Source organism: Colossoma macropomum, unplaced genomic scaffold, assembly GCF_904425465.1.
Source record: "Colossoma macropomum unplaced genomic scaffold, Colossoma_macropomum, whole genome shotgun sequence".
Classification (NCBI taxonomy): domain Eukaryota; kingdom Metazoa; phylum Chordata; class Actinopteri; order Characiformes; family Serrasalmidae; genus Colossoma; species Colossoma macropomum.
The window spans coordinates 26385886-26407631 of NW_023494792.1; the positions used below are offsets into that span (position 1 = coordinate 26385886).

The following is a 21746-nucleotide window of genomic DNA, read 5'->3' on the forward strand; positions in this document are numbered from 1 at the left end:
CAGTGGAGGGTTACATCAGTGGAGGGTTTGGAGGGTTATATTATTGGAGTGTTTGGAGGGGTTACATCAGTGGAGGGTTTGGAGGGGTTATATCAGTGGAGGGTTATATCAGTGGAGGGTTTGGAGGGTTATATTAGTGGAGGATTTGGAGGGTTATGTCAGTGGAGGGTTGTATTAGTGGAGGGTTTAGATGGGTTATTTTAGTGGAGTGTTTGGAGAGTTATATTAGTGAAGAGTTTGGAGAGTTGTACCAGCAGTAGCGTTGTATTAGTGGAGAGTTTGGAGGGTTGGAATAGTGGAATGTTGTATTAGTGGAGGGTTTGGAGGGTTGTATTAGTGGAGGGTTTGGAGGGTTGTATTAGTGGAGGGTTTGGAGGGTTGTATTGGTTGTATGAGAGAACACAAATCCAACGTTCTCCTGCAGCACTTGTTTCTGAGCTGCGATATGAGCTGATATCTACTTACTGTGTGACAAAACACTAAGGAGCACACAGGGGAAGTGTATCGCAGACAGGCAATGTAGGGCTGTGTGTGTGTGTGTGTGTGTGTGAGATGCTCAGACAGCTCTGTATGAGTGTGTTTCGTGGCCTCTGAGGGCAGCTCTTATCTTTTAACAACACGCCTCTCAAACACACTCACGCATACAAATGAAACACTCACTTAGGGATCCATCTGCTCCCACTGCTCTCTCTCTCTCTCTCTCTTTTTCCTTCTCTTCACTTTCTTTCTTTAATTCCATTGCTGTAGCCGTCTGATGCTTTCCTTTGCCCTTTGTGTCTCTTTCTCCATTTCTCCTTTGGCATGCTCTTTGCATCTCTCACTTGTCTTCAGCCTCCATTAAGGATTAATTCTCATTCTCTTTCTCTGACTCTCTCTCTCTCTCTCTCTCTCTCTCTCTCTCTCTCTCTCTCTCTCCAGTCCCGTTCAGGCTGCTTTAGTGAGCCGCTGTGCATCGTAAGCTGAGTGTATGTTCTCATTACTGTCCACTCTAGCTCTTCCACACTCTGCCAAACTGCCGCTGTAAACCTCCCTTTGTGCCACACACGTTCAGACAGAGATCAAAGACTTCCCGCGAATGACTGAAGAATGATTGAATTATCAGTCCTTACGGTCTCTGATAGAAGTCTTGCTAGATTGAATCAAATCCAAATAAACATGACGTGTGAACAGCATGGCTTGCACTGCCAGGGATAAAAGCTGAGTGTACGTGAAGGAAATGAAAAGCTGTGCGTGCAGTCTCTTCAGAAAAACAGCTTGAGAGAAAAAGCTTCGAGAATTATTCACAATAACCCATAATGACACGTCTTTTTACTTTGTACTTCTAAATATGAGCATGTTTTCATAAGCCAAACAAATATGGGTTTAAAAACAAAATTAATAGGGGGAAAAAGTGTTTGAACATCACAAATTAATAACATAGAAACAGCTTTGAGACCTACAGTAAGAAGCAGTTAGCTTTTTTCCAGATTTGTGGTTTAACTTTGGCTTATTCTTTGTCCCAATTCCCCAAGGTTATGAGGGTTCATCTGGTGAACTGGCAATTTCAAAATCCTCCATAAATTTCCAGTGGAATTATGTCAGGATAGACCATGCAAGCACCTTCTTTTTCAGAAACCAGCTTTGTGTTAATTTGGCTGTATGTTTATGATTGTTGTTTTATTGAAACGTCCATCTTCTCCCCAGATAGTTTTTTTTTTGCCTGGTGAAGTTAAATCCTCCTCTAATATGTCGTGGTACATCATTCCATTCATGTTTCCTTTGATGGCCAAGCACTGTTGGCAGATAAGCAGCCTCATATCATGATGCTCCCACCATCATGCTTCACTGTGATTATGGGGTTCATCAGATCTTCCTCCAAACCTAACAAGCTGAACTATTGTCGAGCTAGGGGTGTCCAGTCTTATCTGCAAAGGGACAGTATGGCTGCAGGTTTTCATTCCAACAAAGCAGAAGCACACAAGATCAGCTGTTGAAGACCAACTGATTAAACTAGACTGAAAACCTGCAGACACTCTGGCACTTTGAGGATAAGACTGGAAACCCCTGGCTCAGGCAGTAATTCAGCTCGTTAGGTTTGGAGGAGGAAGATCTGATGAACCCCATAATCACAGTGAAGTATGAAGGTGGTAGCATCATGATATGGGGCTGTTTATTTGCCAACAGCATTCTGTTTTTGTTTTGTCTGACCAATGTACATAGTTCTAGAAGACTGGTTTTCGACCTTGCCCTTTATGCACAGAGATTTCTCTGCATTCTCCGAATCTTTCAGTATTGGAACTGTAGGACTGTAGATGGTGAAATCTCTAAATTCCATGCAAATATGCATTGAGAAACATTGTTTTTTAAACGTTGGACTATTCACTCATGCAGTCTTTTAAAAGCTCTCATGCTCTTTTAAACCCAATCATGATAGGTCACCTGTTACCTATTCACCTGTTTACCTGTGGAAAATTCAAAAACAGGTGTTTTCGATCATTTCACAAGCTTCCCAGACTTACACCGCCCCTGTCCCAATTTTTTTGGAAGGCATCAAATATAGTATAGCATATATTTACAAAAATCAATAAGGTTGATTTGGTAAAATATGAATTATCTGTTCTTTATGCTGCTTTCAAACAAAGGCATGTAAAAGACAAGTTATAAACCACTGCTGTGGTTTGTGTTATGGTGCTGTACAAAATCATCCACATAGCTGGGAATTTTTTTTTTTTTGTATTAAATAGTAAAAAACAAACAAAAACAAGCTCTCAGTAATAGAGGACACTATGCAAACAGCCATTTAAGAATTCAGATGGTTCTTTGAGTTCTGATGGCTCTGTTAATGACAGTGGGCCTCATTCTCTAATATCCTCTTAAATGTTCTTAAATGTGTTCTTGAGAAAGATCCTGAGAAAAAAGCCGCGTCAGATTCATGACGTGTTCTTAAACCACAGAACTGTTCACACCTTTGTGCTCGTGAGTGTGTGTAGACTCTGTTCTTACACTTTTAAAAATAATGATCTTTAAGGGTTCTATAGTAAAGAAAAAAGTTCTATATAGAATTATGAACACTCAAAGAACCCTTTGCATGATTACAGTGCTCTTTTGCAGCGTTAAATGGTTCTTCAGATGGATGGAGAACGTGCTATAGGTGGTTCTATATTTTTGAAAAGGGTTCTAAATTGCACCAAAAAGGGTTCTTCAATTGCTGAAATATCAAGCCTATAACAAAGGAAGAATTCTTCTTGGTGCTATCTAGAACACTTTTTAAAAATGTTTTATATTCTTAATGAATCTGAAAAACGCTTTTATGATGCAAAGAATGCTTTAATCATGCAAAGGTTTCGTCCATAGTTCTATATAGAACCTTTTTCTTTATTAAAGAATAATGAAAGAATCAAATAATATAGAATTAATGATCTTTAAGGCTTTTTAGTAGAGAAAAAGATTTTATATAACAGTCAAAGAACGCTTTGCATCATTAAATGGTACTTTTCAATGTTAAATCGTTCTTCAGATTAATGGTTCTATTTAGCACCTTTTTGAAAAGGGTTCTAAATAGCATCAAAAAGTGTTCTTCAATTGCTACGATATCAAGCCTGTAACAGTAGAAGAACACTTTTTAGTGCTATATAGAACCCTTTTCAAAAACGCTCTGTATAGAACCATATAAAACATACTCTTCTTCAGTCCGAAGAACAATTCTATGATGCGAAGAATGCTTTATTCATGGAAGGGGTTCTTTGAGTGTTCATTGTTCTATATAGAACTTTTTTTTTATTAAAGAATAAAGAAAGAATAAAGTAATAAAGAAATAATGATCTTTAAGGGTTCTTTAGTAAGGAAAATGGTTCTATATACTCAAAGAACCCTTTGCATCATTAAATGGCTCTTCAGATTGATGGAGAATATGCTGTAGGCCGTTCTATGTAGAACCTTTTTAAAAAGAGTTCTAAATTGCACCAAAAAGGGGTTCTTCACTTGCTGCAATATCAAGTCTGTAACAGTAGAAGAACCCTTTTTGGTGCTATAGAAAATCCTTTTCAAAAATGCTCTGTATGGAACCATATAAAACAAATTCTCCATCAATCTGAAGAACGTTTTATGATGCAAAGAATGCTTTAATCATGCAAAGGGATCTTTGAGTGTTTATAGTTCTATATAGAACCTTTTCCTTTAGTAAAGAACCCTTGAAGAACCACCTTTTTTAAGTGTGTACCTAAGAACAGCTCCCAAATGAATTTCTTCCTAAGAACGGTTGGTGAATGAGGCCCAATGTTTTTATTAATAAACCCTGGTTTTTAAGCGTGAAGGGCTGGTTTAGGTGGAGCACAGCAGCGTTTAGATCTTCAGGCGTACAGAAGAGCGTGGAAACACCCCACAAACACACCAACACACACTAGTGTGCATGTGTGAACCTGGCAAGTAACTCGCCTCTCCTCAACACCGAACAGGGACCGTCTCGCTGGGCTATTTATAGCCCGAGGTCTTTCCACTGTCTGCCTGCGCCGGAGATATCCATCTGCACTGTACCAGCCTGAATAAATCATAAGAGAAAAACTCTTTCAAACGATGGAAAGTGAAGCCGCGCTGCCTCGCTCCATTGCGTATGCACACCTTGGCGCACTTATCAAACCAATTAGTCTGCTTGAAAATGAAAGGCGAAGAAGGCAAAATTATATTCAATAAGGAAAAGAGGAAGAAAGGGAGATGAGGGGAGAATAGCTGCGCTCGCTGACAAGTCCAGGAGGGAGCTGCTTCCTCGAAGGAAGAAAACTCATTTCCAAGTTGTCTATAAAAAGCTGCGCGAGGACGGCACTGGCGTTCTCGTTTTGATCAGTCTCGTGTCACTTTCCCTCAAGCGTCTGAAATTAGACACATTCGCGGTACGCGCCAGCCGCGAGAACAAAAGGATCCGGCTCGTTTGGATCGTGTTTACAAAGGGCTTGTGATTTAACTAACCGTGCGGTATCAAACGCAGCTGATTAAAATAAATAAATAAGTAAATAAATAACAGTAAACAAATATAGATTTCAAGTGACAATGCTTTTGCTGTGCCTTAATACCGAACAGCCTCTCTTTTGGCTTTTTTTTTTGACACGAGTGCATTCGCAGTGTGATGAGTTAACTTTCTGCCAAATCTCAAACCCCAGGATAAGAAAGTGGAAGCAAACAGAATGACAATTTAATTAAGGAACATATGGCTGCATGTCTGACCTAATTATTGGGCTCTACACATCTCTGCTGTGCCCTACACATGCTGGTCTATTAGCCCCTCTGTCTTTTCACGGTGCGTCCAAACTCCATGAGGTTCCACCGTTGCCCTAACCGTGTTATTGCCCCTTAACACCCCTTTTGGTGTGAACAACTCTGCCGATATCTTACTGTTGCTTCTAAACTGTTAGTAGCCCCCCACACAGGCTAAATTATAGTGCTTATGGTGTTACTGTTAATCTTGTGGCGCTCCCCTCATGGTGTTACGATTAACCTCATAACCTCATGTTGTTGCCTTCGACTTTGATAAGTTACTGCCTCATTCCCCATTAACCCTCCGGGGTCTGTGGTCATTTTCCTGATTTTTGCTCTCTCTGTAATTTTTGACCTGGAGACCTGCAGTGTAAATTAATAATTGGGCCCTAAAGTGGAAACGTCCAGATTTATACCTTGAAATGGGTTTACTAAAGTCTTAGGTCTTGTTTTTTGCATATCTTCTTACATTTTAAGGCGCTTGCATTTAACTTGATACCCACGTTTCATATCAAGATGCTCTGTTATCTTCCTAGCAACTTCAGCGGCTGTAAACTCTCTGCATGCCATTTCACATGTGTCTCCAATGAGTAAAGAATGAAGGGTTTCCAGCATGATGGTCAGTCCTTAGTGATTTCCTGAGTGTCCATTTGTTAGTTTCACACAAAATGTAGACGGACACACGAATTAGAGGCAAGAGGACGATGATGGACACACAAATCCACCAGTTACCCACAGTGTGAGGCCGCAATAAGGTGGAATGGAAGGGGCAACTCTACAGATTCAGGAGCCCTTTGGACTGAATTTCTGTGCTGTGTTATCTCAAAGATACTAATAGAGGCATAGAGAAACATCTAAATTGTTGTGGCATCGGGTTTGTTGACCCCAGAGGGTTAACCTCAAGGTATTAGTGCTCCCCTCATGGTGTTACCATTAACCTTTTGGTGTTACTTTTCCTTTCCTTAAGTTACTAACAATTTTTGGTGTTACTGCTTTACTGCTACATTAATTTTATTATGTTACTTCATACCTGATGCTGCTACCACTAACCAACTTTGTCATTGTCTTACTCTTTCACTTACATTGTTCCTCTCCTCCAAGCTAATACTGTGTTCCTGTTGCCCTTTCTTGGTGTTACCAAACACCTCACAGTGTTACTGCCTCCTTATGATGTTATCAGCTCCCTAATGGTGTGACCAAACACTAATGGTTCATGATTACATTGGAATGTGACTGCTACCTCGCAGCATTGCCTCCTATGGTGTAATCAACCCTGCCAATGTCTTACAATCTCCATTAAAGTGTCACAAACCAGTACACCATTAACTTTACAGTGTTACTGATCAATGGTGTGGCGTTACCATTAATCTTACAGTGCTATTGTTACCCACACGGTGTTACCAGCCTTGCTGTAGTCTTACGCTATTATTTGTGACAAGGTGACTGAAAAAAATGGTGGTTTGAATTTATATGATTCAATAATGTCAGTTGTTTGCGCATGAATAAAACACAGTTCTTGCCAAAAGACATACACTGAAGCACAGCATTGTGTGATATATTTTATTCATGTGGAAACGGCTGGTGTTAATACTTCTACATGGTGTTACCAAACCACAAATGGTTTCATCGTCGCTCTCGCACCGTTACTGCTCTCTCAAACCTCTACCCCCTCTTAGTGCTACCAACCCTGCAAATGTCATTTCCCATAATGTTACTATTAACCTTATTAATAGTACTGCTACACCTCTCATGGCGTAACCACTTATATATAGTCTTCATTTTTCTCTGATGTTATTACCTCTGCAATTAACCTTACCATGTTACTGCTCTCCTCATAGTGTTGCCACTCATCTTAAAATTTACCATATGTTGCCACTAAACCCCTCCAGCATATTATTGTGGCCCTTTAGATGTTACCAAAGTCCTCAGATTGTTGACGCCTCCTCATGATGTTATACGTTGCCCTTGCAGTATTACTGCCTTTTGATAACAGCTGGTGTTTATTGACTGTCTGTGTTTTCTCTTGCAGCTCAAGATTTCTCCCATGTTTTTCCCATATTTTTTTCCTCCAAAAGCTCTGCCCTGATGCCAGTTTGAGCAAACATAGACATAAATCCTTTAAACAGTGCCGGCCACGTCAGCATAGCCCTGGGCTGACTAACAGAAAAGTGTGATCACCGCACACACACATCCAGAGTCTTAAGTTTACAGATGCCAAAAAAGTCAAGGCAGTATGTGAAACGCTAATGAAAACAGAGAGAAACAGCACGTTTGACCTATACTGAATTCAAAATAGTACCAAAACATGACATTTGATGTTTTACCTTTTTGTAGTATGCTAATTATATATGTTTCCAAAAAATTGGCATGTTTCAGCTGTGTTACCTCACCTTTCCTTTTGACAACGACTGATCATTTGGGGACTGAAGACACCAATTGATACCATTTTGAAAGTGTCATTTTTTACCATTCCTCTGTTATACAGGACTTCGTCTGCACAACCATGTGGGTTTTCATTGTCATATTTATCACTTCATAATGTGCCACATGCTTTCAATGAGAGACGAGTCTGAACTGCAGGCAGGCCAGTCTAGCACCCGCACTCTCTACTTATACAGCCTTGCTGTTGTAACATGTGCAGAATGTGGTTTGGCATTATCTTGCTGACACAAGCAGGGATGCCCCTGAAAAAGACGTCATTTAGAAGGCAGCACATGAACCCCTCAGCATTAATGGTGCCTTCACAGATGTACAAGTTACCTAGTAACACTGCCCCCATACAGTGGCAGACACTGGCTTTTGAATCTTAACAATAGGGCTGGTCATTTTCCTTTTTGGCCCCGACAACACGGTGTCCAATATTTTCATAAGCAATCAGAAAGGTTGACTCACAGAGGTCACAATGCATGTTTCTGCTATGCATCAGTCCATTTCATATGAGCTTAGTGAAATCAGCAGCATTGATTTCAGGATTAGAGTATATTTACAAAAAGAATTTAGTTCATAAGGTAAAACATTGAATAAGGGTCATTGAATAAGGGTCATTCCATTTGGAGTGGGAAACCGTGTCACAAAGGTTGCAGGGCTTAAAAAGATGCTTAAAATATTAGGCGCAGCTCCAAAAGTCTCTCTTCTGCTTTTAACAACACTGTTTGAGTGTTTGGGAACTGAGAAGACCAACTGCTGTAGTTTTGAAAGTGAGATTTTTTTCCCATTCTTGCTTGATTCAGGATTTCAGTGGCTCAATAGTTCAGTGTCTCCTTTGTCAAATGTTTTCAGTGGGCGACAAGTCTGGACTGCAGGCAGGCCAGTTTAGCACCTGGACTCTTTTACTATGGAGCCATGCTTTTACAGTACATGCAGAATGTGGTTTGGCATTGTCTTGCTGAAATAATCAATGCCTTCCCCGAAAAAGACGTCATTTGAAAGGCAGCGCTGCTTCAAAACTTGTACACATCATTCAGTATTAATGGTGCCTTCACAGATGTGCCAGTCCCCCATGCCGTGTGCACTAATGCACCCCCATACCACCACAGATGCTGGCTTTTGAACTATGTACTGATAACAAGCCGGATAGTCCCTCTAGGACCATCTAGGTACACAGTATCCATGATTTCCAAAAAGAATTCTACATTTTGATTCGTCGGACCACAGGACGCTTTTCTACTTCACCTTAGTCCATCTTAAATAAGCTTGGGCCCAGAGAAGGAGGCAGCGTTTCTGGATCCTGTTTATATGCGGTTTCTTCTTTGCATGGCAGAGTTTTAACTTGCGTTTGTGGATGAAGTGACGTGCTCACAGACAGTGATTTTCAGAAGTGTTCTTGAGCTCATGCAGTGAATTCCACTACAGAATCACGTCTGCTTTTTATGCAAGAGATTTCTCTGGATGGTTTAATGTTATTATGTACCGTAGATGACGAGATCCCTAAGTTCTTTGCTATTTTACGTTAAGAAACTTTATTCTTAAATAATGGTGAACCCTTCCACATATTCACTTCTGAAAGATTCAGCCTCTCTGAGATGCTCTTTATATACCCAGTCATGTTACTGACCTGTTGCCAATTAACCGAATTAGTCGTGAGATGTTCCACCAACTTTCCCAGTCTTGTTGCTGGCATCAAATTCAATATAGGCAAATATTACACAAAAAACAATAAAATTTCTCAGGTTCAAATTAATTAATTAATTAATTAAAAGATTAATTAAATTAGTCCGCTGTAGTTCTCTAACAGTTCTTTTTCCCATTGCGATTGGGTTACTTCTCAATCAAGGCCAACATCCAATTACAGGCCTATTGCTAATGTAACAGAGGAAGATGATGATGAATAGGTAGAAAAAGAAGAATAAGAAAAAAAATCTTGACTTCAAAGTTGTCCTCTATCTTCAAATGTGCCTTTGATTTATGCAGAGTTTACGCAGTTGAAAAGTCACTTTGCCTCTGGATTAAAGATAAAAGATTGGACGTGAATAGTGCCATTTGGCAGACGCGAGCCTCTAATCGGACATTAATGCTGCTTCAGTAGTACGGCTGTGATGAGGGGGGGGGTTATTTTTTTCTTTTTTTTTTCCTTCTCACTGTTTTGGCGTTCTGTTGTTGCTAAATCTCGGAGTGGCTGATTTCACGCGTGTGAATCAGGGGCAGATGGATTTAGAGCTGAAAGAGAGACAGCGAGAGGAGGAGGAGGAGTGGGAGAGAGAGAGACAGAGAGAGAGAGAGAGAGAGAGAGGAGAACAGTTGTGATGGGTCAGAGTCTTTTGTGGAACATAAGGAGCATTTATCCTACATTAGCCCAAGAGCAGCTTAGCTTTGATGTCTGACTTGGCTTTAGGAGAGCAGAGACGAGAGGACATGAGGAGCACTGAAATGGGCTGGGCTCTTTCTGTCTTTCATTGCTTTTTTTCCTCTTTTACTGTTTTACAGGCCGGCGCAATATAAAATGATAAGACTGTAATCGTTACACAGAACTTAGTGATATTAAATCTAGCTTTTCATTAGCTTATCCTTATTAACCCTTCAAGACTGTCAGAAAAGTGACCATTTCTGCCCTTTAATCCTCTGTTCTCCTTTAATGACATTCATAGAGAGAGAGAGAGATTGTAAAGCTGTTGTTGCATTCAAAGTTGTGTGCAAATGTTTAGGTGCCGCACTTTAATTACCCATCAACATGCACACCCCATTTGCCAGCATAACAGTAGACTGACCCAAATGCTGGGCTTCCTCGAGGAGAGGTCTGGAAATGGTTAAGCCAACAGCAACTCACAAAGTATTTGTTTATTTGTATTTATTCTAATGTTAGTGTCTTTGTTTTCTATTTTCTTCGATGCTTACTGTCCAGGGAAATACCTTTCCATAATATTTTTCCAATACTTCAAACTTTCCCGTAGTACTATATTTAAAATGGCTTGAAAAAGCCAACTTTCTGCCCTTTGTACTGTTATTTATGCTTTTTTTGTACCAGTCTCACAGGTTGCAGTTTTCAAGTTAGTACTACAAAAATGTGCAGGATCATAAAGCCTATATGGGAATGATGCACTTGCTGTTTGGGCCCGATTGCATGAATGGTTTTCATACAGCATTTGCTCACAATTTTTTTCCCCATAGGAAATGAATGGCAGAATGTTGAGAAAATTCATTGACCCTCAAAGACAGTACATAGACTCACATACATGCTAGAATACATATACACACAAATTACCAACCACCTGGGATACCATAGTAACGGCCTAGCAACACCTTACCAACCACCTGGAATTACATAGCAATGGCCAAAGTACACCATAGCAACCACCTGAGATACCATAGCAATGCCCAAACAAAACCTTAACAACCACATGGGATACCATAGCAATAGCCAAATAACACCTTACCAACCTTGTATAACATAGCAATGGCCTAGCAACACCTTAACAACCACCTGGTATAACATAGCAATGGCTGACCAACACCTTACTAACCACCTGGCATAACATAGCAATGGCCAAGCAAGACCTCACCAACCATATGGGATAGTACAGCAATGGCCAAACAGCACCTTACCCACCACCTGGTATAACATACAAATGGCCAAACAACACCTTACCAACCACCTGGTATAACATACAAATGGCCAAACAACACCTTACCAACCACCTGGGATAATGCAACAATGGCCAAACAGCAAAACAACACCTTAGCGACCACCTGGGACAACATAGCAATGGCTTACCAACACCTTACCAACCACCTGGTATAACATAGCAGTGGCGACCTGCCTTCCACCCTGTGAACACTGGGATAGGCTCCTGCACCTGCTGCAACCCAAGAGGATACACGGTTTAGATAATGTGTGTCTGCACACACCATGCTGTTATTGTTACATTGTTATTGCAATGTTATAGCATTAACTGCACCTTCTGTGAGTTAACACAATGCAAATTACCCTTCAAAATATAATATCAGCTAATATCTAACAGGCGATATGTAGGGTGACAGCCCTGTGCTGGTTCTCCTCTCTCTGCGCTCCACACTGCTGTTTTCCTCTGCAAATTGAGTATTAATATAAGATAGGGTTCAGTGGAGGAGATTAACCTCTTTACTGAGAGTGCTTTGAGGGCCGGTGTGGTAGAAGAGTGTTATAAATGCATTGTTATTGCAGGTCTTTTGACCCCACACTAGAGAGCTGAGTTCGAGCTGAATGCTCGGCCCACTTCAGGCCTCATTCTTTCACAGCTATTTCCAGCTACTTTTCACCGCTAAATTGCAGCATTTACACTCCACTTATGACCTTTGCAGCTATCACATTACAGACGATATGAAAAGAGGAGGTCAGTCAGTTGGATTGTGCTTTGTTAGCGATCATTCATGATGTCACTCGTTTGGTTTCTGTATAGCTGTGATGTGTTGATACACTGCTAGAGTCCATACAATGCTGACTGCCGACTCAAATATCTGATAACACTTTATAATAACGGGCCCTTATAAATAGCAGCGTAATCATTATCTAATAGTTTGTTAATAATAGGTAATCATTTGAACATTTGAATGAACTATTTAATTTGTGACATACAAATAATTTAGGAACAGTAAATTGTTATATTTAAGCGTAATTAGTAGTACATTGTGTCTGTATGAATACATTATGATTGTTCTTGTTTAAAAACTATATATTAACCACTTAATTATGATTAATGAATTATTCAGGAAAAGTTTGAGCATCAGCAAGATAGTAAATACAGATGTAATCATTTAAAACATGGTTCATTCATAATTATTATGAATTAATTTAAGCCAGTGCTTAATATTTCACGTTATATAATCTGTCAGTTATGAGATAGTTATTAACAAACTATAATTAATGATTAGCTTTCTACAATTTGGAATTGATTATTCACATCACTAAGTTAATGATTAATATTTTAAATGGTAACTTTTTAATGCATATCATTGCTGTCAAAACAAAAGCTTGTATCTCCATAACTTAGAGGTCCATTTCAGTCACAGCCTTTGGGAAATTTGAGATTCATGGGATCATTTTCTAAAAAAATCATAATCAAATCACACCAGTTCAGAGATTTACGTCTCTAATTATGACTGTTTTCTTTGTGTCTCTGTAGGAATACGACGATGGATACGGAACGGCCTACGATGACCAAGGGTACGACTCATACGACAACAGTTACAATAACCAAGGACAGAAGTAAGCGTGTGTGTGTGTGTGTGTGTGTGTGTTTGTGTGTGTGCGCGTGTGTGTGTGTGTGTGTGTGTGTTTGTGTGTGTGCGCGCGTGTGTGTGTGTGTGTGTGTGTGTTTGTGTTTGTGTGTGTGCGCGTGTGTGTGTGTGTGTGTGTGTGTTTGTGTGTGTGTGTGTGCGCGTGTGTGTGTGTGTGTGTGCGCGTGGAGCAGAGGTGGAGTGTAGGTGTGTGGAGATGGTGCTGAAAATAGATGTCTTTTCTTTGCACTCCGGTCATCTGAATGCACTGTCTGAAGAAAGGGCAGGTCTGCAGGGAGAGATGGACTATCTCAGGAGTTATTTATTTATTTATTTATTTATTTATTTATTTATTTATCACAGAGGTTGAAAGGAGAAGGTGCTTTCCGGCTGAGTTGGGGTCCTTTCAACTCTGTACTTCCGCCTGTTTTTTATTTTTTTTATTGCTATTTAAAATTAAAGTATTACTGAACACTGAAGAGTGTTGTATTCTGGATTTTGATTCACAGTTTTTTTTATGTAAAGTGCTTAAGGTTAGGTGCTGAATGATTTGTGCAAACTATTGCAATTTTTATGACCATAATTGTAATTGCATTTTAAATTACGCATAAATTGAGTTCCAGGCCTGTTTTTTTTGCCATTATGACCAGAATATCCACGTATTCCTGGCTTACGGCTTGAATGCTAAACATAGTCAGTTAGATGTAGTTGGATTTCACAAGCTCTGTCTTCTTAAGTTCAATTGCCTCTCCTGAAACAACATTATTAATAATGTAGTGTGATGTACGATAAAAGTTTCAGCTCTTCAGAGTTCAAAGTAAGAAATATACATCCAAGATCACCAATACTGGACCACCTTGTATTATAAAACAGATAGTTCTGGTCCGAAAATCTGATTGGCTGAGCCACATTCGAAGCTGTTGTAAAATCCAAAATCTGTCTAAGGCTGCTTGCAGGGACCATTGAGTGTACTAATGAAGTAACAACCTGTTTTCTGTTTAAATTGAGGGGCTGACAACTTATGTTCTTAACTAGAACTAGTCTGGTCAGTTAGCTAACGGGCTAAAAGAGCCAACAGCCTAAACAACTATCATTAATATCACAGGTATGAATTAAAGTACTTATAGTATAAAGTCGTGTCAAACCCAGGCTGAATCCTGAACGGCTCTGTAATCCCTAAATAGTGTTCTAGCTATGAAGGTTTAGAAATTGTAGCCTCTACAGCCAAACAGTGCATCATGTATCGAGTGTGGATGTGTCTGAATCACAAATGACTATTTCTTAGCTGTGTTTTGCACCTTTAGGCTGCAGGATCCAGTATTTGAATTCCTGCATAGTCAAAAAAGTATGTTTGTCAAAAAGTGTGTATTTTATTATAGGTCATGTTGACCGCTGTTTTATAATAGCTTCATGCCGTGCCTAAGAACACCCTTCCTGCACCCAAATTCCAGACTGAAAAGGGAATTTTCTATACATTCTTGAAATGTAATGATCCATTCCCAAACTAATAGTGGACACCATAGCCTTTGTGTTGGGGATATGGTGAGATTAGTGCTCCTTGTATATTTTTATTGTAGTCCGGCAGGATTTATAAGCTTGATGTATCTAGATATGGTTACAGAAGGTAATAAGGCACTATTTGTTGAAAGGGTGGCCTCTGGTTTTTGACAGGAAGCCTCCAACACTAAGTATAATATCAAAACTATCAGTATTTAGTTTATCTGCTCTTTGCTTTTGTGCACCACTTTAACTCTTCTGTCCCTCCAATCTTAAACTAAACCAGTACAGCTGTGTCCTCCCAACACAAGCTGCCCCCAAAGCTTTCACTCACATTAGATATGAGATAATCCACATGCATAAGGAAGGGGCAAGTCAAAGGAAAGTGTAAATATAATGCTACACAAACTAGGCAGATTCTCCTGGATAAAAAGGAGTGAGAAGGCGTTAATCACAGGAGTGTTTGCCAAAAACGTGGTACAAAAACAAGCCAAGGTCAAAACCCAGAGAGTGAATACACTGTACATGGGAATGAGCAAAAGAGAGGTTGAAAAACAGGTCCAGGTCAAAAGCCAAATAGAGAATCCAAAAACCAGAAACCAGAAATGAAAGGCAAGCAAGTCAAAAATATGGAAAAGACAAACGCCGGAAGAACGCTCAGTATGCTCTGTAGACGGGGAAGTACTTCACACAGAGTGAGTGGAACAAACCAGTGTTCACAATGAAACTGAAATGAGCTGCAGGTTTGACCAGTATTCCGGTGATAAGGAACGATGGAGTGGCCTGTGATTGGTGGGGGTTGTCATGGAATCTCCCATGGAATCCTGGGCAATGTAGTCCATGGATTCAACAGAGCCGACCAGTGAGGGGGATGCTACAAGGTGTGTCGCCGATGTGAAAGCACGACAGAAAAAACAAGAATTTCTCATTTTTGTGCGCAATCTTAACTAAAGCCCAATACTGTTTCTTACTTTTGTGTCACCTTGCCCCTTGGAACGGAGTTACAAAGGGTAGTGGTTGAAAATTTCTCTATGAAAAGAACTTTACTTCATTAACAGCTACTAGCGCTGCTCTGTAGGCGACCCTGCCAGTCTGCAGTGACAGCAGAGGAGGGTAAAGTTCAGCTCCTCACTGCTGGGCTTTAGTTACATTTAGGGCATCATATGCCTTCAAAGAGGGGGCAATTATTTATTATCACCCACCCCTAATTCTCCAGTGATATGAAGCTGAAGTCAGATATTCACCAGCTTCTTGTTCGACTTTTGAAAATTAGCTAGCTAGCTACTGAGACATCAGCCTAGTACTAGCTATTTTTATGCTTGTTATGAAGAAAATGACCTTAATACATTGAAACAACATTAAACTAAAACAGTAGAGTGGTTATAGTAATTTTTAACTGAGAAAATTCTCACATTTGTGTGTTTCTTTGGTCTCTTGCTCAGCCATTTTACTGATTTTTCTTTTTTTCTCATAACACTGTATGGATTGTGGCTCTGAAAAACCTCCAATTGGAGGGCCATGTAGCCCCAACACTTCACCCTACCCCTCTATCTCAACAATAATCGGGACACCCTACCCCTAGATGTGAACACAGTGAGAATGTAGGGCTAAGGGCTAAGTGATGGGGGCGAGGGGTGAAACGGGATTGGGCCAAACAAGTCTTTAGTCAACACTAGGTAGTTTCAAAATCTTTTTACTAAATTAGGTTGCTCCTCTAATCCATAAGTCATGTCTTAACTAGTAAAAACTAACCAATGTATAGGTTGCTTTACACAACAGACGGTAACGTGTTCTGAACCAATGTATAGACCTGTAAATACATGTAAAATGGGTTTGATTACTTCAGAAAACGATCAACCAACTTCTAAGACTGAACTTTGGAGCTGTGAATAAATATCCCTGCAGGTTTCTTTGAGAAACTGAAAGTGAGTCTCCTGAAAAGTATGGAAGCTGTAATAAAGATAAAGAGTGGACACAATAAACACTGAAAGGTTATATTTAGTTATTGAGGCTTCTTTGTAATTTCCTGTTGAATATATGCCATGACTGGAACTAAACAAAGGGTGGTGTCTGATTTTTACACTGCACTGTATATTCAGCAGTCTCAGGAAAATACACTCCATGTTCAAGCTGACATTTCAGTGACATGCAGCATTTTTCCATGAAGGAAAACATTTCAGCTGAATGTCAGTGGACAGTCCCTCTGGCCGGCCTTCTGTAAGTGTGAATATGAAAAGACACTGTTTATTTGTTTCTCTGTGTATTTTCCTGGCGATGATTGTTTTTGAGGGGGCTTAAGGCTGCAGATTACTGGTGGGGAGTGTTGGAGTGATGATAGTTTTCTGAGTGCTGGCAGGACTAAGTGAGGGTTCGGTTTTCACAAGGCAGCGACAGCCCTGCCATTTGATTTTTCCACATTGGGCTGTTTGTCTTCTGTCATGGCGGCTCATCAATCTCTCTGACTCCTGCGTTCCTTTATTTGGCGACGGGCTAGAGTGTGTGTTTGCTGCTTTGTTGGTGAGTTCGGGAGAGGTGCTGATGCTCGGAGCACTTAAGATGTCAGTGATGGCCAAATGGTGGGAGAAAATGGAAAAGAGCGAGGGGAAGAGATAAGAGTGCTGGTCATTTCAGTGATGTGTGAGCGTGATGGCCGGTGCCTTTTTGTGGAAAAGTCACAGCATTGACATCAGCAGAGCACTCGCTGAAAGAGCTGCATTCCTTTGGACATTACTCTCTTTCCCCTCCTGCGGACCCTCATGACACTTTACATTAAGGGTCACAAATTATTCATTTATTATGTTTTTAATAAGTCACTGATTGCTCTAAATTAACATACCAGTCAACTAATTGAGCAATTAATCAAGATTAAGAATGTATTTCCATGAAGGAGTAGATTAAGTACTTCACAATGAGTCATTGAGTCACTGTTAACTGATAGTTTCATTTATCATTACTTAACAGGGCCCAGTTTCCCAAATGCAGATGATGTTAACTTGTAGAGAGAGTGTTCTCTGTAATGCTCACTCTACCATTTAAGAATGTGCTAAGATGCTTCCAGGAAACCCAGTTTCAAACTATGGCTATTACAGCTAGGCCTTCAGTTCAGACCATTAATGTCAAATCTCCTCTACGATTAAGCTAATTTCATCTAACACGTCTATGGGACTCTAGTGGTATATTGGCTCTAAGCTAACACATGACTCACATAAACCATTTTTTGTCCGTCTTAGGTTAAATATGGACATTTAAAGCCTGTAAAAGACATTCAGACATTAACATGTATTTGACCTCAGTTTTACAGTGACTCAGTAAAGAGTCCTGACATAGAGCTGCTGCTGTTTTCCATTTCTAACGACTAACTGAAAACTAGTTAGACTATGGCTCATATTCACAGTCAGGGATGTATCTAGAACATCTAGAAGACCTAGAGTGATGTATTGTATCACAAAATTGGCCCCACCCATCGTAAACCAAAACGGGATTGGTTGATTCGAGTGTCAGTTCCTAATTATGTTAGTGGGTCATCATGATTTTAGGCCTTCAGTCCAGCTCCTGAAGCCCTAGCCAATTAGAGAGCTGAATGAAACTATCAACAGTGTACTTAGTGAGTCAAGTACTATTTACACGACTATTCATTTCTACTAATTGACTAGTTTTTCATAACAGCATTTGACTAGTTGGCTAGTTTTCCTATTGCAGACAAAAAGACAACAGAGTGTTTCTGGTATCAGGGAAAAGTATTTTGTTAGCAGCTTGTTGCTAGTGGCTAACAGCAAATGCTGTGCACTAGAAAACAGGACTGATGAAGCCCAATGCAATCTTTGGCTAGGATCACCGCAGCGCTCAGAATCTCACCTTGCACAGCTATCTGAGCTTCTGTACAACGGTTTGATCAGTCTGATGGGAAGCAAGTGACTGTTTATGAAGGTAAAATCTCATAGCAACCAGCTGTAATCTTTACATGCCTATGAACCTTTGACCATAAGATATAGTCTGAACTGAAAAAAGCTCACGCCATCCTGTCTTAGTTATTCGAGAACTTAAATTGGAGGCAGTAGTAAGAAGTAAACGATGGCTGGTTATCTATGTGGCTTTGTTTTCATATCTCTTTGCATGTCAGTCAAACGGCCCACTCCTATCAAAGCTGGAACCTACATGGTCTGGCTTGTGAGGCTGTTGAGGTTAGGGTTAGGGTTAGGATTAGGGCCAGGGTTAGAGTTAGGTTTTAGGTAAAGTTGGGTAAAGTTAGGTTTTGCATAATGGTAGTAACATATTAATAACTACTTAATGTAAGTAATGTATCAGCAGAACATCTACAAAATATTAACTTCAGTGTATTCAGATGCTTCACTACTGCTAGTGCACTGATATGTTGTTGATGTGTCACTGATAATCTGTTAAGAGTTTATTAATCATCTACAAAGACCACTACAAATAAAGTGCTACCGGTGGTTCATAACTAAACTTAAACACTGTCCTCAATCGACTTTTGCCCTTAGCGCCACCTAGAGGATTTTTTAGATGACTAGTCTGGGCATCTTCTACTACTTTTACTTAGTAAAAGCAAATACTTCATGAAAAGTTGATTATCATATTATTTAATTGTATATAATATTTTAGTTGTGGTTAATCAGAGACTTATTTTATGTGTGACTCTTAATGTAAAGTGTTTCCATGTTTGTAAGACAGTAATAGACTTCTGGGCAGGATCAGACTTGTGCCCCGTATGTGGAAGATAGTTTTCAGCCTTCGGGGCATTTCAGAATTGAACCCTCTGTTTATTAGTTGGTATTAGACATTGGGGGCCAATAAGGCTTGGATTTCATGTTGTAAGATGGTTTTCAGCCTACAGGGCATAACATGGTTGGACTTTCTGTGCAGAAGCTACTAGGCCTCGAGGGCACTGTAGATCAGACTGATGTTCTGTCTTTGTACTTTGGGCCTTATACGAAGGCTCTTTGTATGTAAAAACTAACACAAAAAAATAATACTCCTTTGGGACAAAACATTTGGACTCTCTGTATAGAAGCTATAGGCCTCTAAGATTGTGTAGGTCAATCTCATGCTCTGTCTGTGTTCTTTGGGACGTGAGTTTGGTAAAGTATTCCTTTGGGGCAGAAAAGGTTTCTGTGTTTGTAAGTTGGAATTCAGCCTTTGGGGCATTACATACTCGTGTTACTCACTGTATGTAGGGGCGTATTGGACCTCTAGGGTGGTGCAGATCAGGACAGTGTTGGCTGCATGTAAGACAATGTTTGATTTTTGGGGCAGAGCACAGTCAGTGGGCTGTTTGTATGTATTAGCTATTCCCATGGGGCAGAGCAGACCTGGGTGCTGTCTTCATTAAAGCTGGTCTTCAGTCTTTCAGCCTTTGGGGCAGAGCTGAGTCTGGCTCTCTGAGTTTCTACAGCCATTGATCTTAAGACAGGCTTTGTGAATAATCACAGAGAGAGAGAGAGAGAGAGAGAGAGAGAGAGACAGAGACAGAGACAGAGAGAGAGGACTTGGGTGGATGTGAAAAAGTGTGAGAGGAAAATAAATGTGGGGGAGAGAGAGAGAGAAAGACACAAAGGGGTAAAGAGAGATAGAGAGAGAGACAAAGGGGGGAAGGGGAGAAGAAAAAATGAAGCAAGAGAGAAAAAAAGAAGTGAAAGTGGGACAGAGAGAAAGACCGAGAAAGGCGTAGATAGAGGGAGGAAAAGAGAGAGAGAGAGAGAGAGAGAGAGAGAGAGAGAGAGAGAGAGAGAGAAAGAGAGAGAGAGAGAGAGAGAGAGAGAGAAAAGGTAATGGGTCAATAGGAACAAGAGAAAGAAAGATGTGAAAGATAAGTAGAGCGGCAAAAAGATAGGGGGTAGAGAGAGAAGGGGGAGCAATTGGGAGGAGAGAAAGAAAAAAATGTAAGAAATAAAAAGTGAAAGAGGGAGAGAAAAAGGCAAGAGAGATGGAGAGATTCTTTTGTATTTATGCCTGTGGGAATGAGAGAAAAGGAGGAACAAAACGAAAAGAGAAGAGAGAGAACAAACAGAGGAGGCACAGAGAGAAAGAGAGAGAGAGAGAGAGAGAGAGAGAGAGATAGCAAAAGAGTGGAAGACAGAAACAAGAGTGAGAATGGAGTGGGGCAAGAAGGAAGAGAGAGAGGAACAAGTATGAAAGAGGGACAGAGATGATGACAAGAAAGAAAAAATGAAAGAAAGAAAAAAAAGTTAAATGAGAGAGGGAGAGAAAAAAGACTTGAGAATGAGAGAAGGAAGAACAAAGCGAAAAGAGACGAGGGGAACAAACAGAACAGGCAGAGAGAAAGAAAGAGGACAGAGAGAGAGGGAGAGAGGGAGAGAGAGAGAGAGAGACAGACAGGGGTTGAGAGAGACTCAAAGAGACTCGCTGATGTGGCAGCAGTGAGTCATCTAATGGTGCATAGTGCTCCCTCGGTTAGCTCAACTCATTCTGCCTCTTATCTGTTTACATTTCTGTTTATTTGTTTAATTGTTTATTTCAAATGTTCTATAATGCATTTGTTTATTCATGTGTTTGTCTGTTTTGTGTGTTTTTCTTTTCTTTGAAGCAGAACATTTCAGTGCCGATGGAATGAAAACTCTGCTGTAGTGAGTGAGGGAACACTGACTGTACGGAGGAGAATATGCGAATATATATAACTCATAATATATAATAAGAATATATGATATATGAATAAAACACTCTTGAACACTGGATTTGGGGAGAACATTCTAGAACCGTGTGAATGGGGAGAAAAATGACTACAACAGAGTGGATTTCTGGAGAACATTCTAGATCAGTATGAATGCCGGAGAACATTCTAGAACAGTGCACTGGGTAGAAAACAGTCCATAACCATGTGAATTGGAGAGAATGTTCTAGAACAGTGTAAATGGGGAGAACACATTTGTGAACACAGTGGATTTCTGGAGAGCATTCTAGATCAGTATGAATGGGGAGAAAACACTCTTGACCACAGTGGATTTGGGGAGAACATTGTAGAACAGTGTGAATGGGGAGAACATTCTGAAAATGCAGGAATAGGAGGAACATTGGAAAAGTGAATAGGAAAATATTCTGGAAGGGTCCGAATGGGGAGAACATTCTGGAACACTGTGAATGGGAAAACTGTGTTTCTGTATTTTTCTCCAACACTCATAGGAATTTAAATAAGAGAGAGGGTGAAGGAAAGAAAGAAGGGAGAGAGGAGAGAAAAAGAGAAAGTGACAGCAAGAGAAAGAAGAGAGAGATGCAGAGAGAAAGAAAAGAGTGGAACAGAAAGAGTGAGAGAGAGAGAGAGAGAGAGAGAGAGGAGAGAAGGAAGAGAGGAGGAGGAGGAG

General features: G+C 40.2%; 1 protein-coding gene across 1 annotated transcript in view; it reads left to right on the plus strand.

Moving 5' to 3' along the window:
* khdrbs3 (KH domain containing, RNA binding, signal transduction associated 3) overlaps positions 1-21746 on the plus strand; it is a 208255-nt gene that overhangs the window by 160628 nt on the left and 25881 nt on the right. Inside the window, exon 7 of the mRNA XM_036576723.1 lies at positions 12822-12904. Coding sequence (XP_036432616.1) covers positions 12822-12904 — 83 coding nt within the window. The remainder of the gene's footprint in view (positions 1-12821; positions 12905-21746) is intronic.